This window comes from Thunnus maccoyii, chromosome 10 (assembly GCF_910596095.1).
Source record: "Thunnus maccoyii chromosome 10, fThuMac1.1, whole genome shotgun sequence".
Lineage (NCBI taxonomy): Eukaryota > Metazoa > Chordata > Actinopteri > Scombriformes > Scombridae > Thunnus > Thunnus maccoyii.
In genome coordinates this window covers 6,907,047-6,927,618 of record NC_056542.1, presented here as the reverse complement: position 1 = coordinate 6,927,618, position 20,572 = coordinate 6,907,047, and the positions used below count along the sequence as shown (strand labels likewise).

Below are 20,572 nucleotides of genomic sequence, written 5' to 3'. Positions count from 1 at the left end.
CATCCGTCCGTCGGCTGAGGAGCCCCCCTCAGACTCCCCTCGCCGCTTGGTCAGAGAGGATCGCCGTCCTGGTTATGTAGTTTAAAATCCGCAGTCTCCTTCTTATCACCTACGATCTCGACAGTATCGCCTTCGGGGGGCCGTGGAAGGTATCGCGCTGCGTTTCTCTCTCTCTCTCTCTGTAAAATGGAGAGCCCTGCTTCTTGTCTTTTCTAGTGTAGATGTGCACAGATGAGTGCTGAGAGCCAGAATTTACCACCTTGGAAGTGTTGCGGATGTAATTCAGTGAAACATCTGTGGCAAGAGGTGTCCACTTGATAACTCTAATAAAACACCCACTCCAGGAGAGCCCCGGTAGCTGAACGGTTACATGCCACATAACCGCAACATCCCTGGTTGAGTGCAGCCGGGGACTGTTGTTGCACTGTCCAATAATGGAAAAAGTGCCAAAAATTATCTTAAAAACATACAAACAAACAAAAAAACCCATCCCACCTCTTCTAACATCCATCCACAGTTACTGTGTTAACCTGCAGCTGCATTTGATGTTACAATAACCTGTCTGTGTTGATAAATCATAATGTTTTCTAGCTTTTTGTCACTATAAAGAGTCTGTTATATTAATGCTTAAGTTGTTTTTTTTTTGTAAAAAAAAATCAATTTCCATTGCTGTGTGAAGAAAACTGTCACACTCTCGGTGCTGTGTCACCACTCGGAGAAACGCAAGCAAGTATTTGAATTAGTCTCCGAGCTTTATCTCACTCTCAGCATTGTGACAGCTCGCCCGTCACCTCGGCAGTTGTCATGCATCAAACGAACAAGAACATGTTGAAGCCCGAGAGGATTTGACACAGCAATTATTCTCACTGTCATACATGTCTAGTATATCGTACAGGCAGCTTGTGCTTTTTTACACTTATTGATGCAAATGAAGCAGCATTTGAAAGGAAGTAGTGTTTTCCCTGTCTACAAGTTGCACAAATATTACAATGATCTAACTGGGAATAAAAGTCAGATACACAAGAGGAAACATGACAGGCTTGTTTTCTATTATTAAATCCTCAAAGCCTTAAAGATTCAAGTTCTTATTGTTATCATCTGTAAGTGTCCGCTGACAGTATATTTGGTGACTGAGGTTGTCGAAACCACAAAATTCAATCATCAGTTGTGAATCGAAAGACGGTTGTGAATTGAAACTGTTGTCTAATATCTAGAAAATCCACCTAGGTGCTTTTTTTGCTAATATTTTTCTTGTAAATCTTCCAAAAAAACCCCCCCAAAACAGAAAATATTCACATCTAAGATGCTGGAACCAGAGAATTTAATATTTTTTCTTAAAAGAAAAAGACTCAAAGCCATTAATTGATTATCAAAATAGTTGGCAATCGACTAAACGTTGCAGCTCTGCATCACAGTTTCCCTAAAGCCAAAGCTGTTAAGATATTAAGTTTATGGTTATATAACACACAGAAAAGCAGAAAATCATCACATTTGAGAAGCTGGAACAAATGAGTGCTTTTATTTTGCTTGAAAGAAATCACTTAAATGACAAATCAATCATCAGAACAGTTGCTGATTCATTTTCAAATCCTCCTGACATCATAAGTTTGAGCTTTAGGTGAAGTAGATCAAATATTATGTGCCTCCAAGGTCGTTGAAACACTATGTGAAAGAATCATTTTGCTCTATTTCACTTTCCCACTAGATTCACACCCCGTCTCTCCCTCATCATCCTCCTCCTCCTCCCGCCTCTTCCGATATTCTCCCGTCATAAAAAAAAATACTCCTTTCTCGCTCCCTCGGTTTATATTTCCTTACCTGTCACTTTTATCTCCTGCATTTGCATCGCAGCTGAGTCTTATTGTTTCAGCTGCATTCGCAGGACGCCGCGTGGTAGCTGTGAGCGAGTTGTTGCTATTCCTTCCTCGTGGCGTCGATCCGCCGATGTTGACATTGTCGACGGCGGTGATTCACCTTGTGTTTTCTGGACCGCTGTGCTGTTTTTAATGTGTTTCTACTCCTCTCACCGATGCCCGAACGTATACTTTTCATTACAGCTACAACGGAGCGATAACAGAACAATGTTCAGCTGTCTGAAACATGGTAGTAAACATCAGGCTTTTAGAGGCAAACCATCCGAATCCAAAGAGCAAAGGCATTTTTTATCAAAAGCCGCTGACGTTCACAGCAGAAAAACCCATTGTAGACGAGGCAATGATACCAGTTTCTGCTGGAGGAAGCTTAAACAGATTAAATGCAACGCAGCCTTAAGTCTTTTGAGCGTTTTTGAGTAACAAGTTCATCCTCCTCTTGTCTGTCAGGTAGTCAGAAGTCACTCTTGGAAATATAAGAAACTCACTAACTGAAGTGGAAGCAGATAAGGGCGAGGGAGAGTTGATGGAGCAAAAAAAAGTAATTTACAAAAGTTAATCACTGAATAGCTCCCGTAGTGCTTTGAAAATGACTAACTGAGAGCACTTAAACTGTTGCTACATAATGGTTTACAATGATAACGGCGGCAGATTTACCGCTCACACTTCTTCAGTAACTTTTACAACAGTGAGTCCTTGATTTCAGACAGAAGTAGACAAAGCAGCTTCTCTTTTCTAACCGCTTGACTTTCAGTCGTTTTTTGGCTGAAATGACAACTGTCGCTAGTAGATTTATCAAATTACATGCAGCAAATGCTTCACATCAAAAAAAAGGACGTAAAATAACATAGAAACATGTAAATGTACATAAAACGACAAATAAAACCCACTTGATAATATTACTAAACATAAGATAAAATAAAGTGAAAATGCAGTACATAGAGAGCGTGCTTTAGTGGTGGTAGTTTGAGGATTAATAAGCGATAACTCAAAGTATTCCACCATCTGTACACAATCTTTAAATCGGCGCCGAGGTCTCTGAAGCCATAAGCAAACAGAACCTCCCTTTTCCCGACGGACACAAACTCACCACCGCTCTTGATTAGCTGAAATAAGCTTTTTTCAGTTTACCACAGAACGTCCTCCCACGGGTTTAACCTCACTGTGGGTCTTATCTGCGTCGGGCGCAACCCAAATCTGCCCCGGAAAAAAAAAACACCCTTAGTGGTTTGATGGCCACATGGATGATATTCTACTAAAAAAGACTAAAGCTGCTTGTCCCAAGGCAAAAAGTCGGCCTCGTCACCTTTTAATGATCCATCTAGAAGACTAAACAACTAGAGGAGATGATCATAATCATTTTAGTCATTTATTAAGCAAAAATATCAAACATTTGCTGGTTGCAGCTTCTTTAAAGGTGATAATTTGAAGCTTTTCTGCGTCATACATCACAGTAAACTTAGTTTCTTTGGCTTTAGGACTGTTGATCGGACAAAACAAGACATTTGAAGATGTCACCATGTCACTCTAAGAAATTATAACTGGTGTTTTTTACAATTTTCAGGCATTTTATTGACAAAGCGGTTAATCGATTGATGAAGAAAATAATTGGCAGATTAATTAATAATAGAAATAACCATTAGTTCCATTAGTCCTATTGCTATGTAGAGATAGTTACATGTATGATGAGGATAAATGTGAGATATCTTACATTTTAAGGCAGTAAGCTAGTTAGACAGACACGCTAACATGATTAAACTAGAGTTTAATCCATTCATTACACTTTTGTTGTTGTGTTTTTGGGTTGGGAAAGGCTAAAAAAGACAGACATCACTCTCCAAACATCTGGAGTATCACTCTCACTTCATGCACACCGCTTCATCACGTGGAGACTGACCACCTCAAATGTCACTCCTCTTTTTTTTTTTTTTTTTGTGGGTGCAGCTGTATTACATGTCTGGCCGCTGGAACAAACAACCTCCCTTTTGTCCCTGAATGTTACTGGTGTGATGTAATGCCCAAAAGATGCCCAAAACAGAGCTGTCACTCCCTGATGACATCACACAAGCTGCAAGGGGAACAGTCCTTTTCACGAGTCTCACAGCTGGTCAGTCATGTTTGCTTGGCTCAAAGCCTTGACATGAATATGTATCTCCATCATCATCATCATCATCATAGAGGCTCACCAAGAAACGAGGCTGTCTTTTATTGTAGGTTCTGAGCGCTAATTCTCTTCTGGCTGATGGGATCATCTTCATGTCTGTGAGGGCTGTGTATTAGTTTTGTGCCATGGCCCCTGGGGGATTATGTGCGAGTGACACACCCAGCATCATTTTTCACAGCGTTACCATTAAGCACAGCAGGAAGGGTTATCAATATTCATGAGAGAGCGGAGGGACGAGGACTGGAGGAAAGGAGAAGGGGTGTGGAGGGGGAGGGGGGGCGGTGAGCTCCAGGGTGTTGGAGGCTGATCAACATATTGTGCATGACAACTTCAATAAATGATCATGAGTAGGATATTTGAGATGTGATGTCAATTTGAAGCCAGAAAAACAAGTGAAATGCTTTTTAGACGACTGCTACACTTGACCTTGGATGAATCGTCCCTAATCGATGTCTTGTCCCGTAATCACTACCTTTTTTTATAAATATTGATGAATCATATTCACCCATCTGTGTCTGACGCTGGCATGTTCTTGACCTTTTTTAGCGAAGGTCTCGTCCGTCGACTGCAACATGTGGGAACCTTCATCGAGGTAGCTCCTCAGAATCAGAATCGCTTTCTTCACAATGATGAATAAATAAAAAGTCTTCTTAGTGATGTTTGTGTGAAAGCATATCAAATATTTACACAGGCACAAGGCAGGGGGGTTTTGGGGGCAAAATGGACCTTTTTAAAGTTAATGAAATGCTTGTGAAATAAAGACTGAGGAGGCAAATACTAACTGGAAACAAGATTTTATAGAATTTAGTCACATTTTTTCTGTTGAGTTGTCACATATATGGAAAGAAACACAGGCTGTAATCATTTTTAAAAGCAACTGATTACCTAATTTCCATCTGACAAACAGTCTGAAACACAAAGATATTTAGTTTACAACGATATAAAACAGAAAAGGGAGTAAATCCTCACAATGAAGCTGGAAATAAAAACATTTTTGGCTCCGTCGCTCGGCCTCGGTAGCTCGAATGTTCAAGTTTGAATTGTTCGTCTTGAATTTTTGGTGTCTGAATTTAACCAATCCTATTCCAGTAACAAAGGTAAACAAAAGATTTTTTTTTAATATTGGAATTTCCTGTGTTTGTTGAACCCTGAGAAACACTTTAAAAATCAAGTTTTTGAAATTGCTTCACTACTTTGAAAAAACACAAACCACATAAATTAAAACAGATGGATCGAAAAGTTAAAAAAAAATTCAACGCCACGACTTCAGTTGCATTTAAATTTCAACATTCAGTAGTGACTCAGTTTCACAAGTCACACTCAAGTCAAGCAAGATCACCGCCATAAAACTGAGCATGGAAGGAGTGAACGACGGGTCCGGTTGTTTCCTTCATTTGCAGCGATGGAAAAGACATAAAATCTGCTTCAATTTGCTAACATGTATTGTATTATATCTTAGATAAATATATAAAAAAAAGCGCATTAGAAAGGACCACAAGACAGAGGAGGGGGAGAAAAAAAAAATGTTGTCTGGAAAAATAGACAAAGATGATGTATTAAGCTTGGTACAAGAGCAGAAGGATGTTACAGCATGCAGATGGAGCGTGCCAGACTGGCTTCTGCTGATTTGTTAGGGCCACCAGTCTTCATGTGCACCTATGAAACATCTGCTAAAACTCATTTTCTTCTTGAGCAAACCAATCTGCCTTCATCATATTTTCTCCTCACACAAAGTTTTGAGTGGGAAAAAAGAAATAAATTCACTCCTATAGAAACGAAAGTAACATATGCTCTCTCTCTCTCTCTCTCTCTCCTTCCCTCTGACATCGGCCCTGAGTTTAATTTATCCTTAATGTTTTCCACTGCGGCACTTGTTTGACAGTGAACACAGCCCGTCTTGATTCATGTGTGTCATTGAATTCTCAATGTTCTCATTTCGTGAGGTAGTTTTCTGGCAAACATTTGTCCAGAATGTTATTAATGGGTTCGCGGGGAAACCGAGCATGAAGCACAGCGTGTGGACATTTAGCGGTGGAGTGTTGCCATTACGCCCAACTTTTCACAGAAGCAGTTTAGGTCATTGAGAATGCCTAAACGGTAATCTGAGGCTGACACGAAAGCAAACAGAAGATTCCCTTTTTTTTTTTTTTTTTTTTTTTTTTTTTTTTGGCAAGCGAACAAATACAGTAACTCACAAGTAAACAATCGCTCTGAGATCCCATTACTGCCGCGACTGGGATCAAAACTGAACGGATTTCCCTCTGAAGTCACAAATCAAAGCTCCTGCCAAGAAGATTTTGAAGTGTCTTAATGACATATTTGCGGTCTGGGGGATGAAATGTTAACACACTTAATGTTCTATTAGAAATTGTGAAGTGAATAACGTCCCGAAGGAGTTTCCCCCTCTCTGTGCTGATTTGTTGAGCTTTAAAAAAAAAAAAATCACATGACATTTCTGTACCTGCAAACCTCTCCGAGCTTAATACGGTGACAAGGGAATAGACCAATAGAGTATCAGGCTCCACAGCGGATCTGGCAGCTCAGTTTTGTTCTGATCGCTGACCTTTCGGTTTAAAAAGTCCCATTTCCTCAGCCATAAGGCCAAACGGCTGCCCAGAGAGTTTTTTTTTTGTGGTGGGAGCAAGGAAGCTGAAGAGACTGTCTCCAATTATGGGCTGAATAGACTGTGGTTCAGGGCTGTGAAATTAGAAATATTAACGTCATAGTCTTGACTAATTTAGTTCATAAATTGCAAGAAGCTGCAGTTTTGTCTTAGTGGCAAATCTGTTTTTTAGGTTGTTTTCTTTGTCTTATGAATCCTCTGGCCTGAAAACCTACTTCTTTTTTTTTTTATTCAAGCAAAGAAAATGTTTATAATTACCCCCCAGCAGACACACATGTTGTTTTTTTAACTTTTATGCTGTAAAAAGAAAAAAAAAAGTTGCACATCAATCGTGATTCAGATCTTGAACAATTCATTCCTCAAATATTTTTTTTTTCCTGTCAAATTGTGCAACCCTGGTTTGAGGGTCATGAGATCTTCATTATTGAACTAAAGCTTTTTTTAAAAAAATTATTATTATTATTATAGTTGTTGTGACATCCTTCACCCTGAGTACACAGCAGTGCTTTGTTGGCTAAGTGATATTTTTATGACTCATCATGATGTTGTGCTGTTTCCTTTATGCAAAGCCTGTGTATTATGGTAATGCTATATATGCTCTGCATTATTCATTTTTAGCCAGAGGCAAACATTTGCTCTGCATCAGATGCTGGCTGCATGCAGCAGCTCAGATGCGGAGAAGAAGAAGAAGAAGGGAAAAAAAAAATGCTTACCACACCAAAAATCTCTGTTGTACCTCAGAAGCATCTTGCTGAATTAGAAAGGAGGGCTGAGGATAATAAACAGATCCCCTGCTTTACTTACAGCTTTGTTAACTCTAAACCCACAGTGAGGACAAACCTCCCGAGTGAAAGGCCACTTCTTCAAACCTCTCTCTTTTTTTTTTAAGTATACTTCCTCAGTTTAATACTGACTGCTGTTTAGACTGATTGAGCCCAGCATGCGAGGCTGCTTTCCTGTGGGAATAAAAATGTGTTATTCCCTTCGACTTGGAAAGCACGCATCCACCTACTCAACCATTTCCCTTGTTTGCTAGATAAACCGTCCGGTCAGTAATTGCAGTTTTCATTGTACAGATGAACAATAAAAGGCTTGATTAAAAAACAAACCATGTCATTTGAGACAATAAAGACAAGAGAACAGAGGAAGGAGGTGTCACCTCAGCTGTTGAGCTGCGCAGTAATTGGTCTTGGGGCTCTTTCACGGTCCGGGGGAAAGAAGATTGCTTCATTAAAGTTCCTCTTCCTGATAACCGCAGCAGCCACACCGATAGAAAAGAAGATCTTAACTGAATGACGGTGCCATTAGGGGGGGGAGAAAAAAAAAAAAAGTGCCCATGGGGAATGAACCGGAATGGCAAATAATGCAGATAATGGCTTTATTTGCGCACGGCGGTATTCGCGGGCTTTAAAACATACTGATTCACATTCAATTACTGGTTTACTTTCCTGTTTTATTAATCAGGCCCTCGGTGCAGTTTTTTTGGCTCAGACGGCTATTTACCTGCTACCGTAAACAGCTGGCAGTGTGAAAGGCTGCTTTTTTTTACGAGCACGCTGCTTTTTTGTGCTCGGCGGTATCGGTTAAGTGTTTTCCGCCGCGCACAGCAGTGTGTTTGATGAATATGATAGCGTGTTTTGTTTGGTTTTCTGACCTTTTTTTTATGTTATATTCAAGTGAAATTCCACCTCTCTGATCTTTTTTAAATGTAACCTAATCTTTCTGATTATCAAACACCTTACCCCCCCCCTCCACCTCCCCTCTTCAGACTTGCAAGGTGCTAGTTTCTCCTTTCATAGATCACGCCAGCTGTGGTCAGTTTGGGGTTTTCACATCACTTCTGCAACACACACCGTCCATCCATGAGCTCAGTATGTTTTTTAAAATCTGACTGAATACACTTCTAACAATCGGAGACATTCATTACAGCAATCTTTTGAAGATAGATCGTCAGTGGAACTAAACTCACCCAAACATCCTTGTGTTTTTGTGAAATCATTATCTGTATCGGCTGCAAGAGGTGGAAAAAAACATTTTTCTTTTTTAAAAGGGTGTGAAAGTTTCTGGATAGTTTTCTGAGAAAAGAGGTGGAAGAACTAAAAAAATTTTACAGCATTTTTACTGTGCGTTTGCCTTTTTTTTTTTTTTTTTTTATAAGGGCAGAAATTTCACAACACTTCTTACATGAGTTATAAGGCCAGCTTTTATATAACTTACATCATAACAAGTAGCGATTAGAAATGAACATTCCTGAATATTTTGTAATGATGACGATAAAGGCTTCTATGAATGTGTCAGTGTTTAGGACGGTCCGGTTAGTACTGGTCTTTGAAGCCTCACCAGCGTACTCTGTGGAGCCGTTTCATCCACGGTGGACAGGCGACTGTGTGTCGTGTGTCTAAAATGATCTTTTTCTATAAAGACTCTGTTGCTCAAACACAGTCATTTTAAGCACACAAGACTGTTTTGTTCTCACTCTCTTTTTCCCTGAAAACTGCGGTTTTTTTGACTCTTGCATTCCTTTTAATAGTGGTTGCTCGCAGTGTTTTTTAAGTTTTGTCTGTTGTGTTATTACTCCGGAGTATCCTGAAATGAAACGTTTTGTGTATCTAAGAAATAGTTTAACAACGTTTTAACAAAGAAACTGATAAAAAAAAGTGTTTACTCTCTCCTGTGTAAATATGATGAGGATAAATTATTTCGCCCTACAGTGACACCGCTTCCCCTTTTCGTCGTCGTCTGACTGACTGAGCGAGCGAGTGAGTGAGCGGCACAGACCTATCTCACGACTCCATCTCTTTCATCAACTTAACCTGAGCCTTGATGTCTGTGGGAATTGGCTCTGGGTGGCAATAACTGCAAGATAGGTTAGCTGATTTTTTTGCAGAGATTAGCCCTTGGCTCTCATGCCGCAAGATAAAGGTTATCTTTTGGCATTGGCACCAATCTGCAGATCACTCCACCCCCCCCACCACCCCCCCCACCATGTCTATGAAATAAGGCAAGGTGGATGATTAAATGTGCAAAAAGGCCCTGGTCTCACATACTCTGCACTGTATCGTGGGAATGAAAGGTCATTCGATTTATATGGAAATTATTACTGCTGTCTGTGATTATGGGGCACAGCTTGGATAGTTTTTTAAGGAACGGAGGGAGGACGAAAGGTAAAAATGACGAAGTAGGCCTGTGGTACAGTGTTCCCTTTATATTCCACCAAGAAACTGTTTTCATAATCCTCGTATTCTGAAGGAGAAACTGTCTCAGAGGAGTCTCCAGGGCTCTTTTTTTATTTTTTTTTTTATGAAAGTGTCCAGTCTTTCTCAGCCTTGTCTGCTATGATGAGCCTTTTGTCGGAGCGAAGTGGCGAACAAGGTCCGTGTGAGATGAAATTACGTGCTCCTTCACAGGCACACTACTTCACGACCGAACCGTGCTGAAGCCGCTGTCGATGCCACATTTTTAGTATAAAGCTTGAACTGTTGTGTCTATTAAAAAAAGAAAAAAAAGATTTAAGGAAGAAAGAGAGCAGTGTGAATCTGTGGTTAAACACTATTTTAGTGCTGTGTGTGGCGGAGGAAGCAGCCCAGCTGTCAAAGTGGGTTCCTACATGAGCGTAATCTCGGAGGACAGGGCAGTGGCAGGATTCTCACAGACACCCGCACACTAATGTATCCCAGACCCTTGAAACAAATGACCCAAATATTCACTGAATCAAGGCATTTGGCTGACAGTGCACTGCAGATGTAGTGTTACTTACACAGGGGTTATTATTGCAGCCTGCAACAAAGCCCATAAGCAGCACCGTTACACTGGTTAACGTCATGTTATTTGTGTGCAGAGCAGATCCGTCTGCTTGGAGAGAAGATTGTTTTTTTTCCCCCCGGAGAGAGAAAGAAAGACAGAAGTGACACGTAATATTTATCTGACTCTCTGATTCAGAGCTGAGTGTTAGATTTTTTTGTTTTTGTTTGTTCTTCTTAACGCTGCAAATGACTTCACATTCGATTTTTGTTAAGCAGTCATGCCTGAAAAGACAGAGCCTTGTCGTATGAGGACATAAGTAGGGCTGCGACTAACGATTGTTGTCATTATAAATTCATATTCATATTAGTTGTTTGGTCAATAAAATGGTGAAAAATGCCGATCACTCTTTCACAAAGCTGAAGATGAAAGTCAAAATGTCTTGTTGTGTCCCGACCAAGAGTCCACAACCCAAAGATATTCAGTTTACCATCAAAGAAACCAAACAATATTCACATTTAAGAAGCTGGAACAAGAGAAATTCAGCATTTTTACTTGAAAATGACTTTGTTGATCGACCTATTGATGCAGCTCTAAAAATAAGGTTTAAAGTTGTACTTGCAGAATTGAAATTCATAGAATGACAGGATTAAGGTTTGTGATTATTTTCATCATCAATTAACCTGCTGATACCAAGGTGAAGTCTTCAAATAGCTCGTTTTATCTGAGTAACAGTCCAAAACCCAAAGATATTTAACTGATTATCATACATGACTAGGACTGCAACTAAGGATTATTTTCATTATCGATTTAATCTGTCAGTTATTTTCTTGATTAATCGATTAGTTGTTTGGTCTACAAAATGATGAAAAATTAAAAATCACTTCCCCAAAGCCTAGGATGACGTCCCGAAAAGTCTTCTTTTGTCCCGACCAGCAGTCCACAACCCAAACATATTCAGTTTACTGTCTTAAAAGACTAAATAACTCACATCTGAGGAGCTGGAATCAGAGAATTAGGACATTTTTCGTAAACAATGACTCCAAACGATTAACTGACAAATGGTGGCAGCTCTATAAATGACATAAAAGCAGAAAATCCTCATATTTAACCAGCAGAAGTTTGTCATTTTTGTTTGAAGAATGACTACAACAATTAATGGAATATTAAAATAGTTGCTGATTCATTTTCTTTGGATAGACTGATGGTTTAATCGACTAATCGTCGTAGCGATAGTCTGGATGAGCCACTAACGACTGTGAATTGAATAGTCAGCTGCGGAGCATAACATTCAGCACAGCCATTAACCCGGGTCAAGGAATCATAAGCCACTTAACTGCTGACATTAACGGCGCATTAATTAACGCATGGTGAATCGGATCTCCACGCAAAGATGAGCTGATGATACAAAAACCGCCGACCGACGCGCTTCGGCTGGAGCTCGTCACGACCCCCCGCTGCACCGCACCGCCGCTCACCTCTCCCAAAAAAACTAATGGCGGGTGTGAGAGACTGTCAGATCCTGAATGAGCTGGCTCACAACCAGCTGCAACAAAGCACCACATGAACGCCCCGAGCCGGCGGGGGGGGGTGGGGGGGTGGGGAGGAGGAGGAGGAGGTCTCCAAGCAACAGCCAGCGGTGGCATGCACATTCAGCTATTGACTTAGCCTTTATCCACAGCCCTTGTGCGGTTGTGAGATCCCCCTACAGCAATCTCGCCGCCGAGCGAGGACCTCTGCCATGCCCGCTCATCTCTATCTTTCCATCATGTCGAAGTTATTATCGCCACTACAGACTCATCAGCCTCAAAAGGAAGTGAGCATCTGCTTCTATCGGGGATGTTTGGAAACGGAATAGCCAGCTCTCTTTCTCTCTCTCTCTCTTTCTCTTTCTTTCACCGTGGTGTCAGTGAAGCTTTTGTTAAAAGCGTAGCGGTAATGAAAGTGTTACCTTGAGGTGTGTGTGTGTGTGTGTGTGTGTAGCTCAGAAATGTGAGCGTAAGTTTCACAGAGGGAAGATTGCCCGCAGCGAGGGAAAATAAGCCGAGTAGAAAGGTTAGAAGAAATATAGAGAGTAATGTTTGGAGAGCATCTGAAAGAATCTGAAGTATCTTATCTGTTGATCAAGTGATTGTGTGGTCTATAAAAAATCAGAAAACAATGAAAAATTACAAGCTGACATCTTCAAATGTCTACTTTTGTCCGATCATACAGTCCAAAATCCCAAAATATTCAATTCACATTAACATAAGACCAGAAAAAAGCTGTGAATTCTCACATTTGAAAACCTGGAAACAGCAAATGTTTGGCATTTTTTTGCTTAAACAGTCATTTCAAAGATTAATCAATTCTCAAAATAGTTGCAGATCAACTAATTGATTCATTGCTGCAGCTCTAAATGTATCAGTCAGGTCCAAACTGCTTATTTAAGAGCCAAACAGGACTTCAAAAGCCACAAAGACGCTCCAGTAAAGCAGCCCTCACTGAGGAAATTGGTTAATCAACTGTTGGAGTCTCGGTGGACTAAGGAATCTTAATAAATCTCTTTTTTTTATGGTCTTTTGAATGCAGAATATGTTATTAGTGTTACATGAAGAATGGTCATGTTAATGCATCAATGCTTTGATGTAGAGCTGCAGCAATTAGTTGAATAATCACAATACTTCCTGACTTCACTACTCTGTCTGCTGCTCTCAGCCCCGAGCCCGCAGGTTTATACTGGAAACATAGTCCTGGATATATATTTACATTTTTTTTAGAAAGTCTAAGTGATTTCCTACAACAGATGGCACATTAACAAATGTTACTCAAAAGGGAGTAAATAGTGCATTTTTTCTTTCAGCTACAGATTCGGTTCTCCGGAGCGTGTTCTCAACACCAAGGATGGTGTATGTGGGATCGACTCCAAATAAAGTACACTGTCCATGTTCATCATAATGAAGGAAACACCCTGAGCGACTCTGCTGCTCACTGAAGTGTGTTTCTTAATAGTTTTTGGACAACATGGCACAGAGGAATAACATATATCACTCGTTAGCAGGATCAATTCAGTGTTTGATCTTTTCATGGGATTTGTTGACAATAAAGAAAAATGTAGAATATCCTTTTAACAAGCACCAGATCACATCTGCAGAGACAAAAAAAAAACACACAAGTGAAGAAACGATTGGACAGCTTTGTACATTAAGTCTAACTAATCAAACAACTCCCGTGACTTCATCAGCCGAGAATGTCTGAAGTTCGGGACAGACCTTCGAGTAGGTCGTTTATCGGACGGAGCTTTAGTCTGACCTGTTATCTGATGTCAAAACTCAACCCAATTTTAGTCAAGGTTTGATGAAAAATATTCCTCACAGAAAGAATGTAGAGACAGCTGAAATAAGCAGCAGTCCATACTGTGGTTTGCCCTCAGTTTATATTGTTATGACAGGCTTTTCCAGCACAAGTAACTGCTGGCTATCAGATGTCAACATCTGTCTCTGTCTGCCTATAAATCCTTGTGTTTTGAGGTCATTTCCTGTAGTTGTCTCAGATATTGCTTTTTTGTCCGAACCCGAAATGCAACACAGTTTGTTTGGAATAGAAACAAAACCTGCGCGTTGGTGTTATTTGATGTGATTTCTAGTCATACGCGGCTATCGTTGCGTCTCACCCGCCAAAACAAACAGACACTCGTGTTGTCGGTATTCCGTAATTTAACAAAACCTCCCTAATGTGTTTAATGTCAACATGCTTTTTAACACCTTGTCTGGCAGTTGTGTCCTTTATACATCAAGCACTGGAAGTTTTTTTTATATAGATTTACTGGAGAAACAAACGGACAGTACGCAACATCCAGCAGGGTCCTTCCTCATACTTTGCTTTTGTTATTTTCTTTTTTTTTCTCTCTCTCTTAACAAAAATATCCGAGATTTTCTTTGTGCCTGAAACAACAGATTGGCAAATTTCTTATCGACAGCGTGTTCCCCAGAGAAGAAGTCATCATAATTGGCTAATTAAAGAAGGCTTTAAAGAGGGCCAGTGTGAAAAGAGTGGCAAAGTAGATTAGTGGAAATTTGCATGTGTTGACACCGAAGGAGGAAGGAAATGTCTTAACGTCTAATTTCTATTTATGGAGAATGATCTATTGTCAAGGGCATGCCTGGAGCCAGATGCTGCTTTTTTTTTTTGCTGTTTGAGGTTGTTACACAGTCACTTTCAGGAAAATCTCTGTCTCAGATTATTGGTTTATGTCTAAATAAAAGCGATATCACAGCCTTGAGGAAAAAAAGCATGCGTCGAGCGGTTTGTAAGCACATCTGCCAGCAGCTGAGGGTTGGCGTCGAACACCGTCCCTGGTAATTACATGAAATCAGAGGGATTGTTCATTGTCCCCGGGCTTTGTGATCTGGACCTTGTACCGGTCTCTTCCTGGTGCGGCGCCAGCTCAGGGTCTTACCACAAACAACAGTGAGGGGGAGGGGAGGGGAGCCCCTTAATATGGAAATGACATTAATTACTGGCCTATACAACAGATGTGACCTTCAGCCTCCACTCAGCATAAATACTCATCTCATGATAGAGACTGGCTCCAGTATGAAGTCATTTTGGACCGGCTTTATACAGTAGCTCTTCTCTTCATCGTGTAAAAAGGATTTCTTTCAGTCGTCGGGTTTCACTTAACGTTCGTTTACATGCTTCCACAGGTTCACCGGTGTGTCAGTTTGTCAGCAACTCCCAGTAGCATGTAATCTAATCTTCTAAAAAATCTCAATTTTAAAGATAATCTAAAGTCCTACAAAAATAGCACAGCCTCTTAAAAAAAAAACTGGCTGCAGCAAACCCTAAATCTCCATCATTAACTTGTCAGAAGCTTGCATTTACTGCCTCAGCTGCTCTCTCTCTCTCTCTCTCTCTCTCTCTCTCTCTCTCTCTCTCTCTCTCTCTCTCCCCCTCCAAATCTCCGTCAGCCCCGCTGGCAGTCTGAACACCAGGCTGTCGATTCCAACGCACCGCGCTGATTAACATATTAACACATCTTTTTGTTTCAATTTTCCAGCGCCGGCCCCAAGGGAGACAACATCTATGAGTGGAGGTCGACCATCCTGGGACCGCCGGGCTCCGTGTACGAGGGAGGCGTCTTCTTCCTGGACATCGCCTTCACGCCAGACTACCCCTTCAAACCCCCCAAGGTCAGCAGTCAGCAGACGTTACTGTGGAAATATTTGGATGTTTTGAGTAGCCGGATAAGTGTAGACTTCCCACACAGGGGTTTTTGGAAAGTCTGGAAAAGTGTGGAGAATATGTCTGGGTGATTTCTCGATCTGGAAAAGTTAAGAGATCAAGTACACGTGGAATAAAATTGGCCTGTAGTGATATACACACACACACAGTATGACCACATACTTTTTTTTTTTCACCATAGACACACAGACACTTCATATTTTATATTTTTTTGTGCAGAATAATTTGCAGTTACATACGGTCATGTGGACTGTCATTACTTCGGAGCTGTCAGGAAGTCTTCATTTTTAACGCTGCGCAGAGACAAATCAGGAGTCTGGAGCGTCTGGTGGCAGGAAAGTTAATCATGTTGCTTCTTTGTACTTTATGTACATAAAATACATTAAAAAAAATCCTCAAAAATAATAAAACCTAAGATTCACTTGAAATAAACCTGCAATAACTGATTATTTTGGTCGTTTGTGGGCAGCAGGAATGAGCCGTAAACACAAACACTGACCTAGAATCACCTTTTAACTCGGTTTGGAGAACATTTTAGCAAACATTCACCTCTTATGTACACATCCAGCTGATGAGGAGAAACATGAGCGTTCATTCGGAGTCACGTTTCTGGCCATTTAATGAATTTTCTGCCCAATATTCACTCTCCCCTTTTAGCTCCTGAGGAAAGATAATCTGGCTCCGATTTTTCACTGAAAACATCTTCCCGATGCTGATGAGAGTAAACCAGAACAGTGAAGCTGTGAGCCAGAAAACAAAGAGCCGAAAGATGCTCAAATGCTTCATGAGCTGAGAGGAACGACAGGAAGAAGAAAGCAGACTTTCATGACTTTACATTATATGTGGGGTATGATTTTCCTCATAGCTCAGTTGTTGTATGTGTGTGATGGGTTAAGTTCCAGCTCACAGCAACCAAGTCATAACACCCCCCCCCCCCCCACCCCCCGCAAAAAAAACCCAAAAAACAAACCTTCACTGTATTTATTTGGCTACTTACTAAATATTAAAATGCAGACAGGCCTCTCAGAAACACTCATGTAGTGTCTTTGCAGATTTCATGTACTGCTGAACGCTGGTGATGACAGGCTGGTTACCTCGCGTACTGATGACCTACTTTAGGTTGTTGGGGTGGTGGTGGTGGGGGTGGGTGGGAGGATGGGGGGGGGGGTGATGAGAAAAAAATGCAGAGTAGACAGATTTGCGCCAAGTTCAGTGTAATTACCATAAAAAATAGCCAGTCAAGTTATGTCATTATTATTCCACTTTTTTTTTTTTTTTGCCAGGTCATATTGTTTCCTCGCGGCCATGTTGCAAATATTCCATGGTGATGTACCGGTCTGGCTGTCCGGGGGGGGGGGGGGGGAATCTCCACAGCGCGTAATGTGGGGAAAAATGAAACACCGGTGGAAGGAAATCATGATATCGAGCTAGCGAAGCACAATACATCACAACGGTGTTACTGCAGCCTTTTTGACACAGCTTTTTTTTTGCTCTTTTTTTTTTTTTCATTGTTATTTTAGCTCAAATTAGTCAAATCCTGACCTGTTCAGCGCTCGAGCTTCTGAAGGACTCCTTTTCTTGTTTTATGTAGTGTTGTCTGCAGAGTACTTTTTAAGGATGTCGAGTGGATGTCATTACCGAACTCGCAGACTGTCAGGGCCAATCTCCCTTTAGTTTGCAGTGCACCCGATTACCCTCTCACTTGGCCTTCATTTTCTCTCTCTCTCCCTCTCTCTCTCTCTCTCTCTCTCTCTGTTATGCACACCCCTGCCCATGCTTGTTCGCTCTCTCTCTTCTCTTCCCTCCTTCTCGTTCTTTGTGCCTGTGTAACTACCAGCTCTGTGTTTGACAGCAGACTCAAACAAATCCACAGGCTCCGGCCCAGCTTTCTGTAGCCAGAGGGGCTTGAGTGTTTCCGCCCCCTTCAATACCTCCTACCCCTCCGACACACTGTGATCTGCAGCCAAACCCCCCCACACACACACACCCCCTTTTGCTCACACACACACACACATTCACCAGCCCTTTAGCCCATAGCTGCCATACACTCCCTCACTATAGAAATGCTCCAGTGAAGCTCAGTAGCTGAATGCACTCTGGGAATTTTGGATCCAGAACCCCATCTCACTTTTAAAATCTAGAAAAGGGGGGAAACAAGAGCCGTCTCTCTCTCTTTCGCTTGATCTGACAAGTTCGCCAGGTGGATGCGTTTCATACTCCTGAGCGGCGTCCAGGAGAAGGAGCACTACTGTGTATGCAGAGGAAGGGGGGGTTGAGGATGGAGGTGGAGGTGGAGGGGGCTGGTTATTTATAACGTCCTGCCCCTGTGTGATTTTTTTTTTTTGGGAATGCCAAGGCTCATTAGGAGGTTTCCTCTGGAGGGGTCAGGGTCAGGAGGGCCAGATGTTGGGTGATTGGAGCAGCAGGGCAAACAGCGGTGTCAAGTGTCAGAACCGAACAGATGTCCAGCTCCAATCCAAGCTGAGACGGCCGACGTAAACAGCCCGGTAGGATGTTGTTTGCTTGTGGAAGGTATCTGAGGGAGAGCACAGTTTCAGCACAAAGCCAGGTAACGTGACAGACTACATGTCTGAGAGAGAGAGAGAGGCTGTTTACGGCGACAAGTAAAGGAATTAATTTACACTCAAGTGTTTGGTAAATGAATCCAATATTCAGGGGTGATAACAAAACTGTTGTTGCTTTGTGCTGCTTTTGATTTTACACCATGCTGCCCTCTGTTGGTCAGTCTGATTCACTAACATATCATGAGAAGAGGTGTTGCACTGTGACAAGATGGAGTAAAAAGCTGTTTTCAATCCATCAGGAAACCCAGAAACCAAAACCTAAATAACACATGGTTGACTGACTGCAATAAAATACCGTCCTCCTAGAGATACTGTATACTTGTGGCTACACGCACATCCTGCAGCAGTGACAAATGGTGTTAAATGGACCTCAGTGGAGGAATGAAGCAGACCCATTATACTGGCACTGATGCTGACACATCAGTGTTAATGTGAATGAAGGAGAAGCCGACCTCCATGTCTCACCTAGGATTACTTACAGTTATAACAAGCGTCTCACCCCGGCAGTCTAAACAGCAAATTAAAAACCCATCTCATCTTTGAGACGCACTTAATGCTGCTCTCTCCTCCCCGAGTCACAATTATCTTGACTTGTTTTGTTTGTCTCATCTATCGTTAACATTTTTAACAGATCACTTCTCGCTTTTTTCCTCACAGCTCTTGTGTTTTTTTGTTGTCGGTACATGATGCGGCGTGTTGCCGTCTCATCAATACACCAGCAGCTCTGACTGTTACATCATTACAAATGGCTGGCAGTTATGGAATTAATTAAAGCCCGTTTCATTATCGTGTCAATTGTGAGAAAGCCCAGAAAAAGATCATCAGCCAAAAATGCAACTGTGGCTACTTCACAAGCCACTTTTTAAGACATATTACCAGCCAAACAGATGAATATTATGATGAAATAATGCTGGTTTCCCTCATGAAGTGGAAAGACAAAACTCCTTCTTGCTGCTTCTTCCCTTTACTGAAACTCTGCTGTTAATCTCTATAAACTAGAGCTTGAATTGATCAAGTTAATCTGCAACAATTTTGATCATCAGCTAATTTTTTAAGTATTTATTTAGCAAAAATGCCCCAAATTTATTGATTCCAGTTTCTCAAATTCTCAAAATTTCTTCTATGACTGAATATCTTTGAGTTTAGTATTGTTGGTCAAACAAAACAAGCGGTTTGAACAGTTGTTATCATTTCACTATTATTTTATATATTATAGGCCAAACAATTCATCTGTTAATTGAGAAAATAACCTGCAGATTAATTGACAATGAAAATAATTGTTAGTTGCTGCCCTGGTATAAACCTCAGAACAGATGTGTTACTGATTTTTAAAAAAACATCCAGTAACCATCTTTCATCCCAAAAACTATAAAAAGAAATATAAGTATATACTTTAAAGATCTCAACTGCTTAATGGTCGTTGATGGAGGCTGCTGGTATCATTGACATGAAAGATTCTCTGGATAAAATGTTTTAAAGAGAGTAAAAGACATCAGGTGTCAGATTAGAGTTTAATTACCTTTAATTATGTTATATTTGCTAATTATATCTCATGAATCTGCTTGTTGTAATGGGTAAGAATTAGCTCTGCTTGCACACCAGGAAGATATTACTGGTGTTAAAATACAGTAAATCAAGTCATTACTGTTAAAAGTGTAGCAAAGTGTTTCAGTTTTAATTCAGAAACAGAAACCTGGACGATCAAAGACAGACGTGATTCTGCATTTAGCAGAAGCTTTGTGTGTCTTTGTGTGTTTTATGGCTGCAACTAATAATTGTTTTAATCATTTAATCTGTTCATTATATTCTGGATTAATCTATTAGTTGTTTGGTCCATAAAATGTCAGAGAATGGTGAAAAACGTCCATCACCGTTTCTCAAAGATGCAAACTCAATTGTGTTTCAGTTCACTATCAGCAAAAAGACTAAAGAAACCACTAAATATTCACATTTGAGAAGCTGGAGCCGTAAAATGTGGTCAAACGATAAATCACTTATCAAAATAATTAATTTTCTCTTATTCATTTTCTGTCAGCTGATTAATCGAATAATTGTTGCAGCTCTAGTGGATAATCTCCATTAAAAATGAGTCGCTGGCTGCGTAATACAATGGCTTCATTCTTTTCTTTTCAGGGTCATACAGTGTAATACATTGTTTGATTGTAATACACTGAAACAATATATACACTAGAATAGCTGCGTTCCTGAGAGTCCACTCGGGACACAATCACAGCATCTGTGAAGTTGTTCTCTTATTGAAGGTCAATCAAACAAATATCTGGTACATTTGACGACATCAGGAGCCACGTCCTCGGCTCAAAATGTCACCGGCTGCAGGTCAAATCATTTGACCTTCATCTGCAAC

At 40.8% G+C, this 20,572-nt stretch overlaps 1 protein-coding gene across 3 annotated transcripts in view; it reads left to right on the top strand.

The window, feature by feature from the left end:
• LOC121905169 (ubiquitin-conjugating enzyme E2 E2) overlaps positions 1-20,572 on the top strand; it is a 28,294-nt gene that overhangs the window by 5,173 nt on the left and 2,549 nt on the right. For all 3 annotated transcript variants that reach the window (XM_042423197.1, XM_042423198.1, XM_042423199.1), the window contains one exon: positions 15,438-15,570. In XM_042423197.1, coding sequence (XP_042279131.1) covers positions 15,438-15,570 — 133 coding nt within the window. The remainder of the gene's footprint in view (positions 1-15,437; positions 15,571-20,572) is intronic.